Source organism: Ranitomeya variabilis, chromosome 2 (genome assembly GCF_051348905.1).
Source record: "Ranitomeya variabilis isolate aRanVar5 chromosome 2, aRanVar5.hap1, whole genome shotgun sequence".
Classification (NCBI taxonomy): Eukaryota; Metazoa; Chordata; class Amphibia; order Anura; family Dendrobatidae; genus Ranitomeya; species Ranitomeya variabilis.
This window is the reverse complement of record NC_135233.1, coordinates 654,148,161-654,168,828: the sequence shown is the minus strand read 5'-3', so window position 1 is coordinate 654,168,828 and position 20,668 is coordinate 654,148,161. Positions and strand designations below refer to the sequence as shown.

The 20,668-nt window shown below is 39.7% G+C and overlaps 1 protein-coding gene across 1 annotated transcript in view; it reads right to left on the bottom strand.

Moving 5' to 3' along the window:
- Window positions 1-305: 305 nt before the first annotated feature.
- Window positions 306-20,668, bottom strand: part of LOC143807533 (scavenger receptor cysteine-rich domain-containing protein DMBT1-like) — a 430,549-nt gene continuing 410,186 nt past the window's right edge. Inside the window, exons 38-44 of the mRNA XM_077289172.1 lie at window positions 15,144-15,300; window positions 12,617-12,837; window positions 10,339-10,477; window positions 7,114-7,334; window positions 5,920-6,095; window positions 1,724-2,112; window positions 306-973 (exon numbers count right to left, since the gene is read on the bottom strand). Of these exons, the coding sequence (XP_077145287.1) occupies window positions 712-973; window positions 1,724-2,112; window positions 5,920-6,095; window positions 7,114-7,334; window positions 10,339-10,477; window positions 12,617-12,837; window positions 15,144-15,300 (1,565 nt within the window). The 3' untranslated portion in view covers window positions 306-711. The remainder of the gene's footprint in view (window positions 974-1,723; window positions 2,113-5,919; window positions 6,096-7,113; window positions 7,335-10,338; window positions 10,478-12,616; window positions 12,838-15,143; window positions 15,301-20,668) is intronic.

Below are 20,668 nucleotides of genomic sequence, written 5' to 3'. Positions count from 1 at the left end.
CACCGCAAAAACAAGGTTCTGTTGTTTTTGCATGTTTTACGTGTCCGTAAGCCTTGAAAGAGATCGAGCTGACTCGATCTTTTTTCAAGGCTGTAAGTACGGCCCTCACGGCCATACGGCGCACCTTGAAATTATTGTGGCCCATTTTAGCGGCCCCGTAGAAATCTATTGGGTCTGCAAAAACGGACCACAAAACAATGGTATGTGTAAAAGAAGCCTTACAAATGGAGTGTGCTAGTATTGTGAATTTACACAGGAGTACCTTGTGGTGATGTTACAGGACAACAACCAGAAGCAGGTTAGTACAATACAGTGTATTATCTCATGATGAGAAAAACATATCTACTCATCTATACAAGTTCTAAAAAGTAAATATAATTTGTCGGCTTACTAGGTTAGCGTAACAAGTAAATACTCTTATCAAACAAATCCATGTACTTTTTAAAAATGTAAGGAACAGTGAATATATAAAAGCCTTCTGTTTTTATCTATGCACACTTTTATTCATTTATTTCTTTCTTTACATCACATTGACATTTTCTGTCTACACAAGGTAGCTAGTGGCTGCAGTGACAGTGAATACATTCTATGGTGAGAAATACTAAATATTGCACCACTTCCATCACTTCTTTTACATTCGGTCATAAAGGATCAAAGTACAATTTACAAATATTAATTATAAGTAGATGATGACATCATGCTATTGCTTATTTAATTTTTTGTATTACTTTCTTCCAGAACAAATGGTCCTACTGTTAAGTTTATTTGCTTTTGAGGAGATGCTAAAGCCCTTCTGCGCCTATTGATACATCCCTGATAGCAACGGTTGTAGCTATTTATTGGGCACACAGTCACTTTACACTGCAGATAAACTCTGGAGAACCTCTGAGCAAACCCAAAAGCACGGAATCCAAAGCGAGCCTGGTTTGAAGAGTATGTTGCATAAGTCACATAAGTAGAGTCTCTTACACATCTGCAAAGATAAAGAGAAGGTGAAAATTAAATAATATATTTGTCTTTGCCTAAAGTCTTTAGTATCTGGACCCAACTGCATACAGAATTCATTTTTTTACGTTGAATTAAACAATCGATATGCAGGAAGACTCTAAACATACTCCAGATATGGCTGCAGGCAATCAGAGTTTTATCATAAAATTGGGCAAGGGGGAAGCCAGGACATTTTGTCTTGTCTTGTAATTGGTGAGGATCTCAGCGATGGGACCTCTAGGGATTAAGCATCTATCACTTATAATGTGGATGCGTGATAAATCATAATTGTGGGATTACCTTTGTAAGGCTCACCCATACATATTATACTAAAGGCTCCTTCAACAAATGTTTTCAGGAGAGACAAGGATAGCACATTGGATTTCCAAAGGCCAATCCTTTTGTGCTCCCTGGAGATAAGTCACTGCCAGGGTATTCCAGCCAGGACTCTAGACTAGAAGACGTCGGCTGAGATGACTCAGAAGATGAAAGAGTCAGGAGAGATAGCAATCGAAAAAATGATCTCTCATCAGACAGATATCTAAAGTGGGGGTTCTTAAATCGATGGTTATGTAAAGGGAAACAGGTGATTTTGGTTCTCTATAATTATATCACTATTACACTCTGAGTTAGCATGCCAAGAGTAATTTCAAACATAAAAGATAAAGTTTGACACAAGTTATGAAGTTACATGAAAAAAGACAATAGCTGGACAAAAAAGAATAAATGAACTTACCCGTTACGTATTAAGTCATAAGTTTGTGTTGAGAAATCATATGGATCTGGCGAGGCCACACATGTATCCACAAACAGAGTGAGGTTCCTGTCAGATGTATGTAGTGTGGCCTGGAGATACAAGTTCTGATCCAGCAGCACATAATATGGATAGTTATAGATTGGATAATTGAAGCTTGGTGACTGATAGAATTGCAGTGATGCAGAAAACAGGCCATATTGTGTTAGATTTTGGCTGGTGGCATCATCTGCATGATACATGATTTCCATCATGGTATCTTGATACATTTGACAACGGAGATTCAAGTGGAGTCTTCGAGTACGCACAATCACTTCATTTCCATGATAACCAACTACTGAGTTAGAATAGCTGATTGTATCTCTTTCACCCTATCAACAGAAAAGAAATGGCAATATAACACAGTGCTGCTGTTTATGCAAATTCCTATTTTATTTTCCGTTAAATATTTAATAACACTTAATTCTTTAAATTACAATTTAACCCCTTACCCTCACTGGACGTATTGGTACATCCGATGTCAGCTGCTTACGTATGGAGCAGACTCAGGAGCTAAACCCACATCATATTCAGCAGTAGTGTTGAGCATTCCGATACCGCAAGTATCGGGTATCGGCCGATACTTGCGGTATCGGAATTCCGATACCGAGATCCGATACTTTTGTGGTATCGGGAATCGGTATCGGATCCATATTACTGTGTAAAATAAAGAATTAAAATAAAAAATATTGATATACTCACCTCTCCGGAGGCCCCTGGACATCACTGCTGGTAACCGGCAGCCTTCTTTGCTTAAAATGAGCGCGTTTAGGGCCTTCCATGATGTCACGGCTTCTGATTGGTCGCGTGCCGCTCATGTGACCGCCACGCGACCAATCACAAGCCGTGACGTCATTCTCAGGCCCTAAACTCCTCATTCTAGGAATTTAGGACCTGAGAATGACGTCGCGGCTTGTGATTGGTCGCGTGGTGGTCACATGAGCGGCACGCGACCAATCAGAAGCCATGACGTCATGGAAGGCCCTAAACGCGCTCATTTTAAGCAAAGAAGGCTGCCGGTTACCAGCGGTGATGTCCAGGGGCCTCCGGAGAGGTGAGTATATCAATATTTTTTATTTTAATTCTTTATTTTACACAGTAATATGGATCCCAGGGCCTGAAGGAGAGTTTCCCCTCCTTCAGACCCTGGGAATGATCAGGATACCTTCCGATACTTGGTGTCCCATTGACTTGTATTGGTATCGGGTATCGGTATCGGCGATATCCGATACTTTTCGTGTATCGGCCGATACTATCCGATACCGATACTTTCAAGTATCGGACGGTATCGCTCAACACTATTCAGCAGTTAAAATCTGATTTTACAAACAACATCTTCTTGTAACAGCTATTAACCCCTTAAATGACAATGTCAAACTCTAACAGCCTTTTCGATGCACGTATCACAACCCCTTCCTCCACCTTGTGGGACACTGTGATTTTCTGCATTTACTATAACACTGTAGTATTGTTGCATACAGAATGAGAGATCAAATGATTGCAGGTTCAAATTGAAAAATAGGGACTGAAAAATAAGCTAAGACTATGTGCACATGTTGTGGATTTGTTGCGGATCCACAGCGTTTTTTCTGCACAGAATTAATAATGGATAGGTGTCTTGTAGATGCTTCTCCATTACTAAGCCATGGGCTTGATGTCACCTGAAAATACAAAGGTGACATCAACCCCACAAATTTGAACCCCACTTGCCACCGCTACAGGGTAAGTGGGAAGAGCGAAGCTAAGTGCCAGAATTGGTGCATCTTAGAGATGCGCCTTTTCTGGGGTGGCTGAGAGCTGATGTTTTTAGCCTGGGGGATGCCAATATCCATTGCCCCTTCCCAGACTATTAATATCAGCCCGCAGCTGTCTGCCTATCCTTTGCTGGTTCAATTTTATAGGGGGACCCCATGACAATATTTTTCTGGGGTTCCCCTGTAAACTAGTCAGTAAAGGCTAAGCAAACATCTGTGAGCTGACATTAATAACCAGGGAACCTTTATGGCTATTGGCTCCTTCCCAGAATATTATCATCAGCCCTCAGCCATTGGCTTTCCCTCTGTTGGTTACTAAAATTATGCGGGAGCTCACATAATTTTTTTTAATTATTTTTTTAAAAATAAACAGATATTGCATTTCACGCAGATAACAGTTGCTGTTTTGTTACAGAATATGTAGGTTAACTATGTTAATGATCCTACATAGGCTGGTGACTGTGTGTGTGTGTGGGTGTGTCTTTATTTAATATTAATGAGGGTATCTGGCTGGAGAGGTTGAACAAGGAAAAAACATCACAATTCTTTTTTTAATAATATATCTTTATTTAGCTCTACGGATTTACAAAAATGCATGAAAATCCACATCAAAAACGCATAAAAACCGTATGGAATTTTCCATGCATTTCCTGCCAAGAGATGCAGAAACTGCACAGAAAATTCCACAAGCAAATCCGCAATGTGCGCACATTGCCTTAGTAAAATTAAACTAAAATCACCTGCCTTTCCCTCCTTTAAAAATAAAAGAAAAAGGTAATGCCGAACTGACCTAAAGAATCATGTTTGTGTCATTTTTACCGCATAATGAAGAATATAAAAATAAAAGCCAAAAAAACAATGTTGGAATTGTGTTTTATTACCATTTCACCCAACTTGAATTTTATTTTCACATTTTTCAGTCCACTGTATGGTAAAATTAATGGTATCATTCAAAACTATAACTCAGTCCACGAAAAAGCCATCATATTGCTTTTAGAAGAGGAACAGGTAGAAAATGGAATATTCACCTTATGTGGAAGGTCACAGTTAGGTTTCCCTTAAAGGGTTTTCCCAAAGTACATTTTAATCAACACATCTTCAAATAATAATAACTTCCACACTTGGATGTGTTAAATAAAATGTTCCTGTGCTGAGATAATCTTATAAATATGCCACTCCTGTGTTCTGTGTAATGGCTGTGTCTGACCGTGCAGGAACATGGTCTGATATGCATAATTTAAAACAGCATATTCTTCTACTGTTTTTCATTTATTGTACTACTAAGGGGGGAGGTACAAAGACATATATTAGATGTATAAGATTAATATGCTGAATGTCTATGTTTTGTCTATGTCTTTGAATTTAATCACCACAATGACATATAAAATTGATATTGCTACTCTTAATGAGTATAAATTTTATATATTATAACAATTAAGCAATAGTGGAGTGGGACTTTGTCTCTTTGCTCCTACTCAAATTCAAATTCAAATGAGTTTTATTGACAGGACTAAGCACATGTTAGCATTGCCATAGCAAATGGTAAAAATAGGGGGACGGGGTAGAGAGGCATATAGAGGTCCAGGATATATCAGGCTCCTTTTAGAGGATAGGGGCATATCGGATAGGGTAGGGTATAGGAGTCCATGACACATCAGGTTCATAGTTGGGGGATACGGACATGTCCAGGGTTGGGTATAGAAGTCCATGACATATCACACTCTTCAGTCGAGGGATAGGGACGTGTCCAGGGTGGGGTATAGATGTCCATGACATATCAGTCTCCTCTTAGTCTGTGGTAGGCACTGACCCATTCTGCTGCTATGGCCACTGCACTTTCTTCTTCTCCCAGTATCATCGGCAGTTTCTCTTCCTCCTTCATGGAGGTGAAGTCTGGGAGGAGATCAGACAGTCTCTTGAAGTGAGTGTCCCTCACTGCAGAGTATCTGGGGCACCTCAGCGGGAAGTGGCCCAAGTCCTCCACGGCCTACTCTATTGTCTGTCAAAGTGCATTTAAGCATAACAGCAAGACAGGCCTTTAGATTGGGGAATGCAACTCACTAGAGAAAAGCAGGAGAAATGCAAGCTAGGAAGTGAGGCAAAAACAGTACAAGCACCTATAGTACTGATAGAATGCTGATGAATAAGGAGCACCCAGTAAAAAGAAATGATTTGTAAGTCAGATAATGAGAATCTAGATAGTTCCTGGACATATTAGACTGGAATGTTTACTAAAAGCAGTTTAAACTTGTGGAGTTTCATGTGGGCAAGATCATGCTTCTTCTCGTGTTTTACATGAAATGAAAGGTGTGCTTTAAATATACTTCAATAAAATTTTAAATAGCTCACTATAAGATTGACAGCCTTAACATTTACCTATCTTACCTGTCTAATTGTGCCACATCCATCATACGGTATGGAAAATACTACCCAGTTTCCATAATTTTGAGGATGGCATCGGGGATCATTTAGAAAAATGTCATTGGGTGAATATCCCAAAGACTGTAAATACCCAATGTTTATTTGAGCTTCCATATAGCTGGATGTACAAGTGAGGGTAACTATTAAAAAGAAAAGTAGCATAAGTTAACAAATTTAAGACATTTCTGTTGCATAAGCACATATATAAAGCCTCACAATCTTAAACATTTTACTACTAAAACAAGACTTTTAATCAATCTTTTATTTGTGCCCAAGCCTCCAATACTGATTTTTCCTCATCGGATGGAAAAATATGGCAGCACGCAGCACAATATTTTCAAGCTTTAAAGGTAACAAAGTGTCTCTCAGTCACCTACATGGTGCTACCAAATATCACACCTGTCTGTCTGTCTGTCTGTCTATCTATCTATCTACTGTTCTCCCACTTAAAAAGATGAGAGAGGCCTGTAATTGGCATCATAGGTAGACCACAACTATGAGAGTCAAAATGAGAAAAATAATCCAGAAAATCACCTTGTCTGATTTGGCAAGATTTATTTTGCAAACTATGGTGGAAAATAAGTATTTGGTCATTAACAAAAGTTCATCTCAATATTTTATTATATTTCCTTTGTTGGCAATAACAGTGGTCAAATGTTTTCTGTAAGTCTTCACAATGTTGGCACACACTGTTGGTGGTATGTTGTATGAAGGAAATCAAATAAAGATGAGTAAGTAAAAAGTGTGAGATGTGATACTCATGACCAATAAAAAAAGAAACTGGTTGCTGATTCTGTTCAACTCCTCTTTTAGCACACAAAGAAGTCTGGCCTGGCCATGAAATAATTGTATTTTAGATGATGCTTCAAACACACTTACGCAGAAAGATTATCATGAATGAGCGTTCTTAAGAACACTTGTTTCATAATTATCTTGCAGTGTAAACTTGGCTGCCCATCACACGATAAATAAGCTAAGCTGATTCATCAGGTAAAATGATATTTTGTGCAATTTAGCATAATTTGCCTGTGTACACAGGCTATTAAATGACCATCGATCAGCAAAGTTTACCAACTTCTGATCATTTAGTGCTGCCGGTTGGTTCTTGTAAATAGACCCCAGAGGTTTACATGATAACCCATTTAACTGAATATTTACCATTTTGACTGATTTGGGAAACGGCATAATAACTTGCTTGAAATCCACGGACAAAGTTTATGTTGCCTCCTCTGCTGTTGTAGACAACACTCAGGCCATTTAGTGAAGAGGTGAAATTCCGCTTTGAGGTACCACAAAGTCTTCCCAGTAATGGGGAATTAGAGGGTGTCCCATCGTATACTGACACGGACCCAGATGAACAGTAAAATGAGCTATCAAGGCTGTTGAGAAATACAAGTAAATGACAAAACATGCAAGCAATAAAAATGTAAACATGCAACCTATGGTTCAGAGTCAATACGTTTTTGGTCAAACTGAACAACTTTCAATAATTTACTGCATTTCTTAGTAACATTTCTAAGCTACACTGTAGACGCAGGACTTCACAGATGATTGTTTAAAATGTAATTTTAATTCTAAGCCTGGCATCTTTCTGGGATTAAACCATATTAGCAGGTACACTTGGTTGTCATTGTTCTATGTGCCCCAGGATGACATGCTCCATTTTTAAGTTAACGGGACATTGTATGGTACTGTCAAACAGCTCTTGTTATGGAAACTGATTTTCCCAGCCTCCTGCAGCTGTATCTAACCTATATATGTAAGGATTTGGCTCTACTCGTATTCACCTTATGCTTTTTCATTTCTTAATATTCCCTTTTTCTAAGGATCCAGTTACACTATATGATGCGCAGTGTTAAAGCATCACCGACAGGCAATGTGTTTAGCGGTCAGCGGTCATTCATACCTTGTGTACACCGGCATACCTCGTTTCGTTTCAAATGCACATTGAACAATCAGTAATAGACTGATTAGTGCACATACAGTAGGCTGCCATTGTTCTATTAGAACATGTCCTGTCTACGTAGGAGGATGGGCTGCTGAGAACGATCATATTTTGTGCAAACAAAAATTAACTTCAACCAATGAATGAGTGGTGAGTCAGGTAATTTTTAGCCTATTCCTAGGAATGATCATTCCTGCACATTTACTTTTAGTTTGAATTTATGATAGATTCTATCCATTACCAATTATTTGTTCTATTCTGTGTAAATACAAATATACAAAAAAAGTGTAGCTTAAATACAGTCAGTTTAGTTACCAACATTACTAAAAGCGCATTCAAATCAGCAAACATGCAATTGTTTAATGCCACAAGTCAGCAGGTCGGCAGAGGTTTAATAACCTGTGTAGACAAAGCTGACCACGCTTCTAATACACAAACAATAATAGATCACTCTCAAAAAGCTCTCTCTTGACTCATCCTCTGTATATAGCTGTTGCCCCACATCACTTCTCCACTATGCCTCAAAACTACTGGAACAACACCTCCATTTCAAACTGTCTTCTCATCTCTATTCCTGCTACATCTTTGATTGCTTACAATCTGGCTTCCAACTGCATCACCTCACTAAAACTGCCCTACCTAAAGTCACCAATGACCTACTAACTGCCAAAGCCAAGCAACGCTACTCTGCCCTCCACCTCCTGGACCTGTCCTCTGCCTTTGACACAGTGGACAATTCTCTATTACTACAGACCCTCTCATCTCTTGGCATCACAGACTTGGCCCTATCTTGGATCTCGTTGTACCTAACAGACCTGACATTCAGTGTTTCCCACTTGCACACCACCTCCTCATTTCACCCCCTATCTGTCGGAGTCCCGCAAGGTTCAGTCCTAGGGCCCGAGTTCTTCTCCTTTCACATCTTCAGCCTAGGACAGCTCATAGAATTTCACGGCTTGCAGTATCACCTATATACTGATGACACTCAGATCTAACTCTCTGAACCAGATATAACCTCCATACTAACCAAAATCCCACAATGTCTGTCCGCTATTTCATCCTTCTCTGCTAGATTTCTAAAACTTAATATGGACAAAACAGAATTCATCATCTTTCCCCCATCTCACTCGACTCCCCCAACAGACCTATGCATTAAAATAAATGTCTGCTCTCTCTCCTCAGTCCCACAAGCTCGCTGCCTTGGGGTAATCCTTGATTCTGATCTCTCCTTCAAACCACATATCCAAGTCCTTTCCACTTCCTGCCGACTTGAACTCAAAAATTATTTCGCAGATTGGTATAATTCTCAACCAAAAATCAGCAAAAACCCTAGTTTATGCACTCATCATCTCCCACCTTGGCTACTACAATCTCCTCCCTTCTAACACTCGCACCCCTCCAATCTATTCTAAACTCTGCTGTCCGACTAATCCACTTGTCCCCTCACTATTCCTTGGCGTCTCTCTTCTGTCAATCCCTTCAGTGGCTCCCCATTACCCAGAGACTTCAGTTCAAAACCCTAACCATGACATAAAAAGCCGTTCACAACCTGTCTCCTCCATACATCTGTTACCTTGTCTCCCGATACGTACCTGCACGCAACCTCCGATCGTATCTCCGCTTCCCACAATCGCATACAAGATTTCTCCTGCGTATTCCCCCTACTCTGGAGCTCTCTACCTCTACATATCAGACTGTTGCCTACCATAGAAACCTTCAAAACAGGAAACTGAAGACCTTCCTCTTCCGACAAGTCTACAACCTGCAGTAACCACCAAACCGCTGCATGACTAGCTCTACCTCACCAACTGTATCCTCACCCATCCCTTGTGGATTGTGAGCCCTCATGGGCAGGGTCCTCTCTCCTCCTTTACCAGTCGTGAGTTGTATGGTTTAAGATTTTTGTACTTTTTTTATTATGTATACTCCTTTTCACATGTAAAGCGCCATGGAATAAATGGTTCTATAATAATAAATAATAATAATAATAATAATAATAATAATAATAATTCTGTAACACATTCTTGTTGTTTTCAGCCACTGCAAGCTGAAGAACTTGTATTTTGCGGTTATTTCAATAAAAAAATTCAATAAATGAGTGGTTTTGTCTTTTGCGTAGTGCTGTAATAGGTGTTCACTCTTAATTTATTAATAAAAGTAATTAATAGAAGATCTCTAAATTCATTTATCATCATATTCCCAGTGAAAATTTCATTGCCTGCAAATAAACATCACCAGATGTTTCTTGATCTCTGAATGTCCATTATATCAGAATGGTGAAGTACAACAAAAATGCATTTCTACCACATGAAGAATACATAAAATGTACAGTATCTATTCATTGTAGTATTGTTCTAATTTAATCTTATATTAAAATCCAGCATGCATTCTCATATGATTTTTTTTATTATGGCAAATATGTTTGAAATATTACTTACGCAACATCATTAAACTCGAGCTTGATAATGCTGTTTGGAACTTGAATATGCCAAACACAATCTGCAGGGCCATATGAGTGTGGATAAGCCGGGCTTTTGATGACACCCCAAGGATTTCTCAGGATCCCGCCACAGTTAGCTGCAAGATCAATGTACAAAATATAAAATTATTCTTTATTTGTACACCCAAAAATAACATCTTTCAACAAATGTTTAGTTTTTTTGGAAATAGCTTGATCAAAATGTAACCTTTTAATGTAGCGGTATGAGGGCTGTTTATACTCAATGATACAATTTTGGGGTGGATAAAATTCTGCACATTTTTGTTGAGTGTGTTTTAAAAAAAACCTGAAATTCCATCATTATTTTTTCCTGTTCTTTCTCATTCTCTGCTATGCAGTAAAGCCAATAAATCAACCTTATTTCAGGGATAAGTACCAATCCAGCAATATCAAATAAGTATAAGGTTTTTAGATTTTATGAACAAAAATGTAACTTTTGCTGTCACATCCAGAAAACCATAACTTTTTATTTCCCTGTTAACATAGTGGCTTAAATGTATGAGGTTTTTATTGCTGGACACACTGAAATTTGTATTGCCATTATTTTGGAGTATATTTAATGTATTACTTTATTTTTTTAATTTTTTGGGGGTGTGAAAAGACAAAAGCCCCAACAGTTTCAGTATTGTGTTTTACATTTTTTTTTGCTGTTTGACATGCTTGTAAAATAGAAAATAGTAAGTAGCTGTATATATTTTTAAGGTAAGCAATAAGAAAAAATATTGAAATAAAATATGAAAATATAAAAATATATGTGTTTTAATTTTTTTTTTACAGATGTTTTTTTCTTAAATAAAATCTTATCAACATTAATAATCTATTTTTGTGTCCATAGGAGACTTGGAGCAGTGATTCGTGATTTTTTTTTTAACGCTTTTAAAACAATGTTCTCCAACTTGTGGTTCTCCAGCTGTTATAAACAGCTTCCTCTCTACATCAAATCTTAGATGCAATGATTGCCATTGATCACTGCATCTAAGGAGTTAAAAAACTGGAAACCGCAATTTTTGGTCTGTAATCAGTGCCTGATAACCAACATTGTAAGTGCTCACTCACACTGGCGTATAAATCTGACGAGTGCAATCTGATAAAAAAAAATCGGACTGCACTCAGACCAATGTTATTCAGTGAGGGAGTGCAGATCTGAGTATTTTTTCTCAGAAGTATTTGGCAGTGCGAGAAAAAAAATTGCATGCCATATGAACCATGAGTATAGCATCTAATTTTATGGATGTACTGTATTACAATTCTGTACCACAGGAAACTGTAAAAGGTCCTGTAAAAGATTAATAGGTGCTGAGTAAAAAAACTGGATTTCACACAGCTGATAAGTGCTAAAAAATGATCCTATTCTGGATGAGAATGGGACCGATTATTTATACGTCAGTGTGAACGACCCATAGGAACAGCCTGGGCACTGTCATTTTATAGTACATACTGCTGCAATCTTCTTTTGAAGCATTGACTACTGTAAAAGAGTGGTACAGTAAAAAGTACCCTCAGCGACCACCGTAAAAACGCTACATAATTTTTGTTATGTGGACAATGAAGCCTTTTTAGAATTGTGCCAAGCACTTCTTAATACTGTCTGATACATACTTTTGTGAACCTAGAGGCCCAAAGTCTGTTATCGAATAATAATAGGCCTCTCAGTTCTGACAATACGAAAAAAGCAGATATGTTGTGAAATTTAACCCATTAATTTAGCATGTATTCCAAGAAGGCTCCTATTATCTCCATTAGTGGTCCAATAGTCAAACAGAAGACAGATCAGTTGCTTTAAGTTAGTATGTTATGAAGAATAAAGTTTGGGACAGGGTCAAAGACTACAGTATTCCAGTCACCAGTGGAGAATACAAATTTTTATGAAGCTTAATTTAATTTTTACATGGTAGCCTATGGGTGATGGTTGCCAAACTATGACATGATAGCAGGCATCTGTTGGACATGTAAAGCATTTGTTGATCAGATAATATAACCTATGGGTAACAGCTGCTACCATAAGGCAATGTAACATGCTTCATATTACGTATACATCATGATGAGCATTTCATAGGTATTTGTGCTAAAGGTAAGTAAAAAAATGTGATGTGATTGGTAAGTACCGTCTATGTATTTCATAAACAATTAGCATGAGAAGTCATTGCCTTAAACAACAGAAGCAAACAAGAACCAGTGTTTTTTTCACATTATGATCACTATTACGCCAAAAGTACCTGGTGAGCTGACATTTCTGACATTTGATGAGTACACAGCTTGGAATCCAGTATTTTGCACACTTCCATCACTTTGGAAAACAACACCCATCACATTAGAAGAAGACCTATATGTTGTAGAGTTGGAAACACCACAGAGTTTTGCCAACAGTGGAGAACTGAATGGGAGGCCATCATAGATTGTCACTGAGTCATACAAGCAGGAGCTATGCATTTCCAGGCTGTTTAGAGAAGAATGTAACCAAAAAGTTAGCATTCATTTTTAAATGTGGACAGTGAGTCATCAGGAATTAGCAATATTTTGCATAGTGGAGACCTGTATACAACTGGCTCTAAACTGAACCAATATAATGTAGACATTGAATAGTGGCAATACAGCAGGAATATTCTACTACATGCGTTATTTCTGAAACATGGCAAATGAAACCTAATACTAATCCTCTTTTATCCTAATTATTAGTTTGGGTTCTAATATTCAGATCTCATAAATTAGTAAAATGCTAACACTTATTATATTACTTAATAATGTAATAATAATTAAGCATTAATTACAACTGTTAAACAAATCATTAATTATTTGTAAAATGCCACTATAATATGGAGATCTCCAAATGATAGTAAATTTAAACTATTATGTTTAAAGACAAAGGCAAAGGCAAATAAATTGAAGGGGATCGTGGCAAAATAAGGTTTTATCCTAAAATATGGCAGAATAGAAATTACAACCAGCAATGTGGAAGGCATGCAGTTATCTTTCCCCATTTTTCATTTATCTTCCTGTAGGAAAAGGCACCCTCAGGAGGAACTCCGGGCCAAATTTCCAGCTACACATTCTCAGCATGGTAAGGTCCGTCCTTCGTCTCTCTCCCTCTCCCTGCATCTCATACATGAAGTATCACTGTTTCTGACCATTATATTACTAGTATCCAGAAATTCTCACTAGTTTCCTCACCTCATATAGATAGGGTATGTGCACACATTGCATTTTTTCCACAATTTTTTAGTGAAAAATAAACAATTTTACTGTCCCAGCAAAGTAAATGAGATTTCTGAAATCTTAAGCACATCACTTATTTTTTTATCATTGGAGATTTTAAGCAGTTTCAAATCTGCAGCATGTCAGTTCAGAATTTTTGTAATATTTTTCATCTTGTCTAAAGATTGGTAAAAAACATCAAAAATGCATAAAAAATGTAAAAACAGGCAATGTTTTTAAGCAGCATTTTTTATGCCAAGACAATTTTTTGTAAATGTCTGCAACAAATCCTTAACATGTGCATAAAAATAGCTGATATGAATTCTCCTATACACAACATACAGAAACATGATGGATTCCTACACTCCTGTCTACATTGAGCACATGTTCAGCAGCAGTATTGCGGACATTATAATGCAGTACTTTGCAGTGTAGCTGTAAATCCAGAACTGGGGTAAGAAAAAATACTTGCTAGAAAGGAGCAGTAGGGGTATGTGTGTCTGTGCCGATCTTTTATTCTGCTTCTTACTCTGCTTCTCCTTCACTTCTATTGGACTTTACCATGAAACATCATCCACAAACTGACCTGGTAGTTCAGTGAGCTGAAAATCCATTTTTATTTTGACCAAGGTATAATTAACATGAATAATGACTTCAAGTGGCAAAGGGGGGGGGGAGACATAGTGGCTTATAAGTGGAGAAATAATTTTTCTCTGTTTCTTTTGATTTATGCAACCTTTGTTGGAACAACAGTGATTTTAAGCAAGAAAAGTAGCTTACAGGTTTGAAGAGCTTGGTTGGCCACTGCTCGGACAGACCCTCAATCACTATGTTTCCCCCCAGTAAAATAATAGCACCTATACCCACCACTGGAACAGTGCCACCACTGTCTTTCCTGGGGCTCCCTTGACATTGTTATGCCTTGTGATCCCTGCAGCCAATCGGTGTCCACTTCACTTTCCACTCATTTGAACAAATTTACACATCCGGAGGAAGTGAGAGTTCCGTCTGTTCTCTCACTTCCTCCAGATGTCAATTTCCGTAGAAAAGGAGAGTTCCAAGCCCTGGTTGCCTGTAGGGATTCTGTGACATAATGTCATGCAAGCCCCATGAAAGCCAGTGCCAACATCACTGGAACAGGATTGAGATAGGGTTGTCTGAGTAGTGGACAACCCCTTTATGTAATGTTCAGCATCTTAAAAGTGTCAAGTGTAAAAGCATGAAAACATTTTAGCACAGAGGACATAGGTTATCTGGTGAGATCTTAATTGGAAGAGATAGTAAATATAAAGAAAGTCAGTAGAAGTATGCTGAGCATAGTATTGAGAGCATTTACACATTTTAGAAGCCATAAGGTCAGAAGCTGACATTAAAGTTAGAGATTAGTTATGAATTTGTAATTAAATCATAACAATCTTTGCTCTCTTTTTGCCTTGACACCACTAATAAGCCTGACAGAGAAGGGCAGCAGAAAATCATAGTTTAATGAATAGGTATGTAAATGGAGAATCAATGCAAAATATACATTTACTGTGACATTTGAACACTTACTTCAATGATAGGAAAGATAGATCCACAGTATGCTCGGGTTTGACTCTGATCACCCATTCACAGTGGGCGTTGTTAGGATACAGTCCAGGAAAAAACGGGCTGCTAAATACTCCAGATGTTTCATTTAGAACTCCTCCACATGTATAATTAGGATTGACTACAAAAGAAAAACATGCAATCTTTACCTGCTTGACCAACTACTCTCAACACATACAATTAAATACGATGTCCTCTGTACACTGTACACTGTATGAAAAAGTGTTGCCCCCTTCCTGATTTCCTATTCTTTTGCATGTTTGTCACACTTAAATGTTTCAGATCATGAAACAAATTTAAATATTAGACAAAGATAGCACAAATAAACACAAAATGCAGTTTTTAAATGAAGATTTTTAATATTAAGGGAAAAATTAATCCAAACCTACAGGGCCCTCTGTGAAAAAAGTGATTGCCGTTCCACCCTTAAAACAGAAATTAACTGTGGTTTATCACATCTTTGAGAAACTGAGTTCAAATTCCTAAGCCACACCCAGGCCTGATTACTTCCACATCTGTTCTCAATCAAGAAATCACTTAAATAGGACCTGCTATAAAAAGCTCCATGTATCACCTAGTTACCATCTCGCCCCCTTTTCTGAAGAAGCTATTTAGCGAAACGGCGCTCGTCGGGCGTAGGGTCTGGTACAGTCTCCTCATGCACTGCATGCCATTCCAGCATTCAACTGCAGGCAACCGTTGTTGAAAGGGTCGCCATCAGGGAGGAACTCCTGTTAGAGCATTGGGAGGAAATCCTAGCCTATAATTAATGAGGGAGCCACAAAAGGTCTATTATGATTTAGCCTTACAGGATGCCAAAGAATATGTGAAATTGGCAAAGGAAATTTGATGCGCTTGGGGGTGACAATGACTGTCAGGGCTTGATGGGTTCACTGGTGGGCATATCATCGGGACAAACCCATCGCTCTTAAATGTTTGATCTACTGCACCTGGCCCAAAATTGGTTACAGTCAAAATCATCTACCCCAGTGCAGATGGCAGAGCGAGTTGTAATGGACCTGGTTGGACTGATCAAAAGGTATCAAGGGGCCAACTGTTCCTTGGGGGGCTGAATGCTCAAAAGGGGGTGGGGTGTTCAAGGCCCAAGGGGTCAGCAAAAGTCATGCCGAAGGTCTCATCATGTAATCTGATAAAAATGTCATGGCCCAGGTCATATAGCTGCCTGTTGTCCCCTGAGCACTAAACAGATGGGCTGTTGCATGGGACGCCGGTATTCATACTATAAATTTCCAGCCTGCAGTGTGCATTGTGCACCTAGCAAAAGGCCCCAAGCTTGTTCCATAAAAGTATGAGTGCCTGTATAAACTGTACGCGTTTCGAACACACAAGTGCTCTTAGTCTCATGTGGCTTGTGCCATGGTGTGAACAACCGACGTGTGATACAACCATGACTAAGGCTCTGTTGAGCTGAAAAGAGTTGGCTGTTCAGACCATGGCACAGGCCGCATGTCCACAAGCCTTTTAATATTTGATATTTCATGAAATACTGGACTTTTTACTGGGGTCTAAGGGGTAACGTTTCTCCTTATGGAGAGTGACATACCAGCTGGCTTGTCAAGGTAAGGAGGCTTATTTGCCGTACAATGCTCCTCTGGGAAATTAAATATGCAAATTGCCTCTTCTCAGAAGAGGCAATTTGCATATTTAATTTCCCAGAGGAGCATTGTACGGCAAATAAGCCTCCTTACCTTGACAAGCCAGCTGGTATGTCACTCTCCATAAGGAGAAACGTTACCCCTTAGACCCCAGTCCAGAGCCTCTCACCTAGCCAAATCAGTTCTCATGCTTCGCACTGACGAGGGCCAACAGCCCGAAACACCGTGTCTGCGAATTGAGATACTGATTTGGCTTTTATCCTAAGTCATATTGCACGACTCATTAGAGGGTTGATTGTGACTTGTAGGATCGCTACTTCCAACAGGTGGCGCTATAGAGTTAAGTCCTCTTTTTCTCAGAAGAGGCAATTTGCCAATGGACTTTTTACGTAACCTGTGAACACGCTGGATTCCTTCCTTTTTGTGCAATTCTCCAGCTGGATCCCAGGCTTTTCCATGTGTGCAAAGCAGGACCTTGCTGCAACAGATGGTGAGCTGACTCTCCCTTCCCCGTCTCCCATTTTTTACCATAACTATAAATGAGGTGTTTAATTATGTAACTGTTGTTAACAGCATAGTGCAGGAGCCAGGGTTTGACAGCAGATATTCCTATTTTATGATGAGTGAGGACTTATTGTATCAGGTTATTAAGGTCAGAGAGGAAATAGTGGAGCAATTGTTGTTGGTACCAGGATCCTATAGAAAGAGGGTGTTGGACATGGCCCATTCCCATGTCCTGGATGACCAACTTGGTGTGGACAAAACCCAGGAATGGGTAACTCGGAGGTTCTATTGGCCTTGGTGTCACAGGGAGAGCCTAAAGTATTGCAAGCCCCGTCCCATCTGCCAGTTAACCCTTCCCACCTCTCATTTTCGAAATCCCCTCATGCCACTGCCCATCACAGAGGTGCCATTTGAACGAATTGCCATGGACCTGGTCAGGTCTTGCACAAGTGTAGCTCATCCTTGGGTACAATTTCAAGTTACCTGAAGGTGCCTCATTCATTAGTACAAACAATTATATGCAAGTGCAAACAAGATGGGAATGTACAGCCATCATACCACTCAGGAAGAAGATGAAACCAAATACCTTGCAAAGACAATGGCTGAAACTGGTAAGATTGTTTCAATATACACAGTGAAACTAATACTATATCAACATGGGCTGAAAAGCCACTCTGCCAGGAAGAAGCTATTATTCCAAAAGAAACATAAAAAAGCCAGATTAATGCTTGCATATGCACACAGGAACAAGGACCTTCATTTATAGAGACATGTCCTGTGGTCTGGTGAAACAAAAATTTAACTTTTTGGGGCATAATGACCATTGTTACATTTGGAGGTAAAAGGGAGAAGCTTGGAAGCCTAAGAACACCATCCCAACTGTAAAACATATATACACACCTCAAGAAAATGAAGAAAACACTAAAAAACCCACATCCTAGATGTCACTGATTGAAATATTCCAGTTGAAAATCTTTATTCATTATATAGTGGAATGTGCTGAGAACAATAAAACCTAAAAATGATCAACTTAAATCATAACTAATATCCCACAGAGGTCTGGAGTTGGAATGATGCTCAAAATCAAAGTGGAAAATAAAGTTACAGGCTGATCCAACTTCAGTGGAAATGCCTCAATACAAGAAAATGATGCTCAGTAGTGTGTGTGGCCTCCACGTGCCTGTATGATCTCCCTACAATGCCTGGGCATGCTCCTGATGAGGCGGAGGATGGTCTCCTGAGTGATCTCATCCCACACACCTGGACTAAAGCATCCGCCAACTCCTGGACAGTCTGTGGTGCGACGTGACATTGATGGATGGTGCGAGACATCATGTCCCAGATGTGCTCAATCGTATTCAGGTCTGGGAACAGGCGGGCCAGTCCATAGCTTCAATGCCTTCATCTTGCAGGATCTGCTGACACACTCAAGCCACATGAGGTCTGGCATTGTCCTGCATTAGGAGGAACCCAGGGCAAACCACACCAGCATATGGTCTCACAAGGGGTCTGAGGATCTCATGTCAGTACCTAATGGCAGTCAGGCTACCTCTGGCGAGCACATGGAGGGCTGTGCGGCCCTCCAAAGAAATGCCACCCCACACCATTACCGACCCACTGCCAAACCGGTCATGCTGAATGAAGTTGCAGGCAGCAGATTGCTCTCCATGGCGTCTCCAGACTCTGTCACATCTGTCACATGTGCAAAGTGTGAACCTGGTTTCATCTGTGAAGAGCACAGGGCGCCAGTGGCGAATTTGCCAATCCTGGTGTTCTGTGGCAAATGCCAAGCATCCTGCATGGTGTTGGGCTGTGAGCACAACCCCATCTGTCTGTGGATGTCGGGCACTCAGACCATTCTCATGGAGTCAGTTTCTAACCGTGTGTACAGACACATGCACATTTGTGGCCTGCTGGAGGTCATTTTGCAGGGCTCTGGCAGTGCTCTGTTGTGAATTCCGCTCTTGGGCTCCCTCCGGTGGTTGTAAGTGGCACATTTGTGAGTTCTGCTCTTGGGCTCCCTCCTGTGGTTTTGAGTGGAATGGCTGCTTCTTGGATTTAGCATCAGCAGCTGCTTCCACTGATCGTCTTTCTGGCTCGGCTATTTTAGTCTGGCCTCATCCCTCAGACAATGCCAGTTGTCAATTGTTCCTGCTTGGAGTCACAGCTCTTTTGGATTTCTCTGACACTCTGACCAGTTCAGCAAAGATAAGTCCTTGCTTGTCCTTTTGCAGTCCACTTGTTGTGGACTTATTGTTCAGCTCATTTAATGTTTTTTCTCTTTAGTCCAGCTTATCAGTATGGATCTATTCAGCAAAGCTGGAAGCTCTGGGCAGCAGATTTTGCCCTCCACACCTTTAGTCAGGTGTGGAGTTTTTTACATTCTCTGAGGTGGACTTTTTCTAGTTTTTATTACTGACCGCACAGTGCTCTGTCCTGTACTATCTGTCTAGCTAGAAGTGGCCTCCTTTGATACATCTTGTTTCATTCTACGTATGTCATTTCCCTCTCCACTCACAGTCATTATTTGTGGGGGGCTGTCCTATCCTTTGGGGATTTTCTCTGAGGCAAGATAGCTTTCCTGTTTCTAAATTTAGGGGTAGTTAGCTCTTAGGCTGTGACAAGGTGTCTAGGGTGTGACAGGAACATCCCACGGCTACTTCTAGTGTTGTGTTGAGATCAGGAACTGCAGTCAGTATAGTTACCACCTGCTCAGAGCTCGTCGCATGTCGCTCCTAAATCACCAGTCCATAACAGTACAACTGGCCAAAAATGAGTTAAATGCATCTCAAAAGAAGGAAAAAAAAAAAGTTCTGAGCCATTTTTTTTTCTTTAGTCTGTTTTGTCTTTTTTTTCCTCTTAATCTCTGGGTGGTTCAGGATTTTGGCACGGGCATGGATGTTCAGGGTTTGTTTTCTCGTGTGGATCAGCTTGCTGCAAGAGTACAGAGTATTCAAGATTATGTTGTTCAGACTCTGGCTTTAGAGCCTAGAATTACTACTCCAGATTTGTTTTATGGGTATAGATCCACATTTTTGAACTTTAAAAATAACTGCAAATTGTTTTTTGCTCTGAAACCCCGTTCCTCTGGTGATCCCATTCAGCAAGTTAAAATAGTCATTTCTCTGCTGCGTGGTGACCCTCAGGACTGGGCATTCTCCCTTGAGTCAGGGGATCCGGCATTGCTTAATGTAGATGCATTTTTTTCAATCGCTCGGATTATTGTATGACGAACCTAACTCTGTGGAGCATGCAGAAAAAACCTTGTTGGCCCTGTGTCAGGGTCAGGAAGTGGCAGAATTATACTGCCAGAAATTTAGAAAATGGTCTGTGCTCACTAAATGGAATGAGGATGCTCTGGCAGCAATT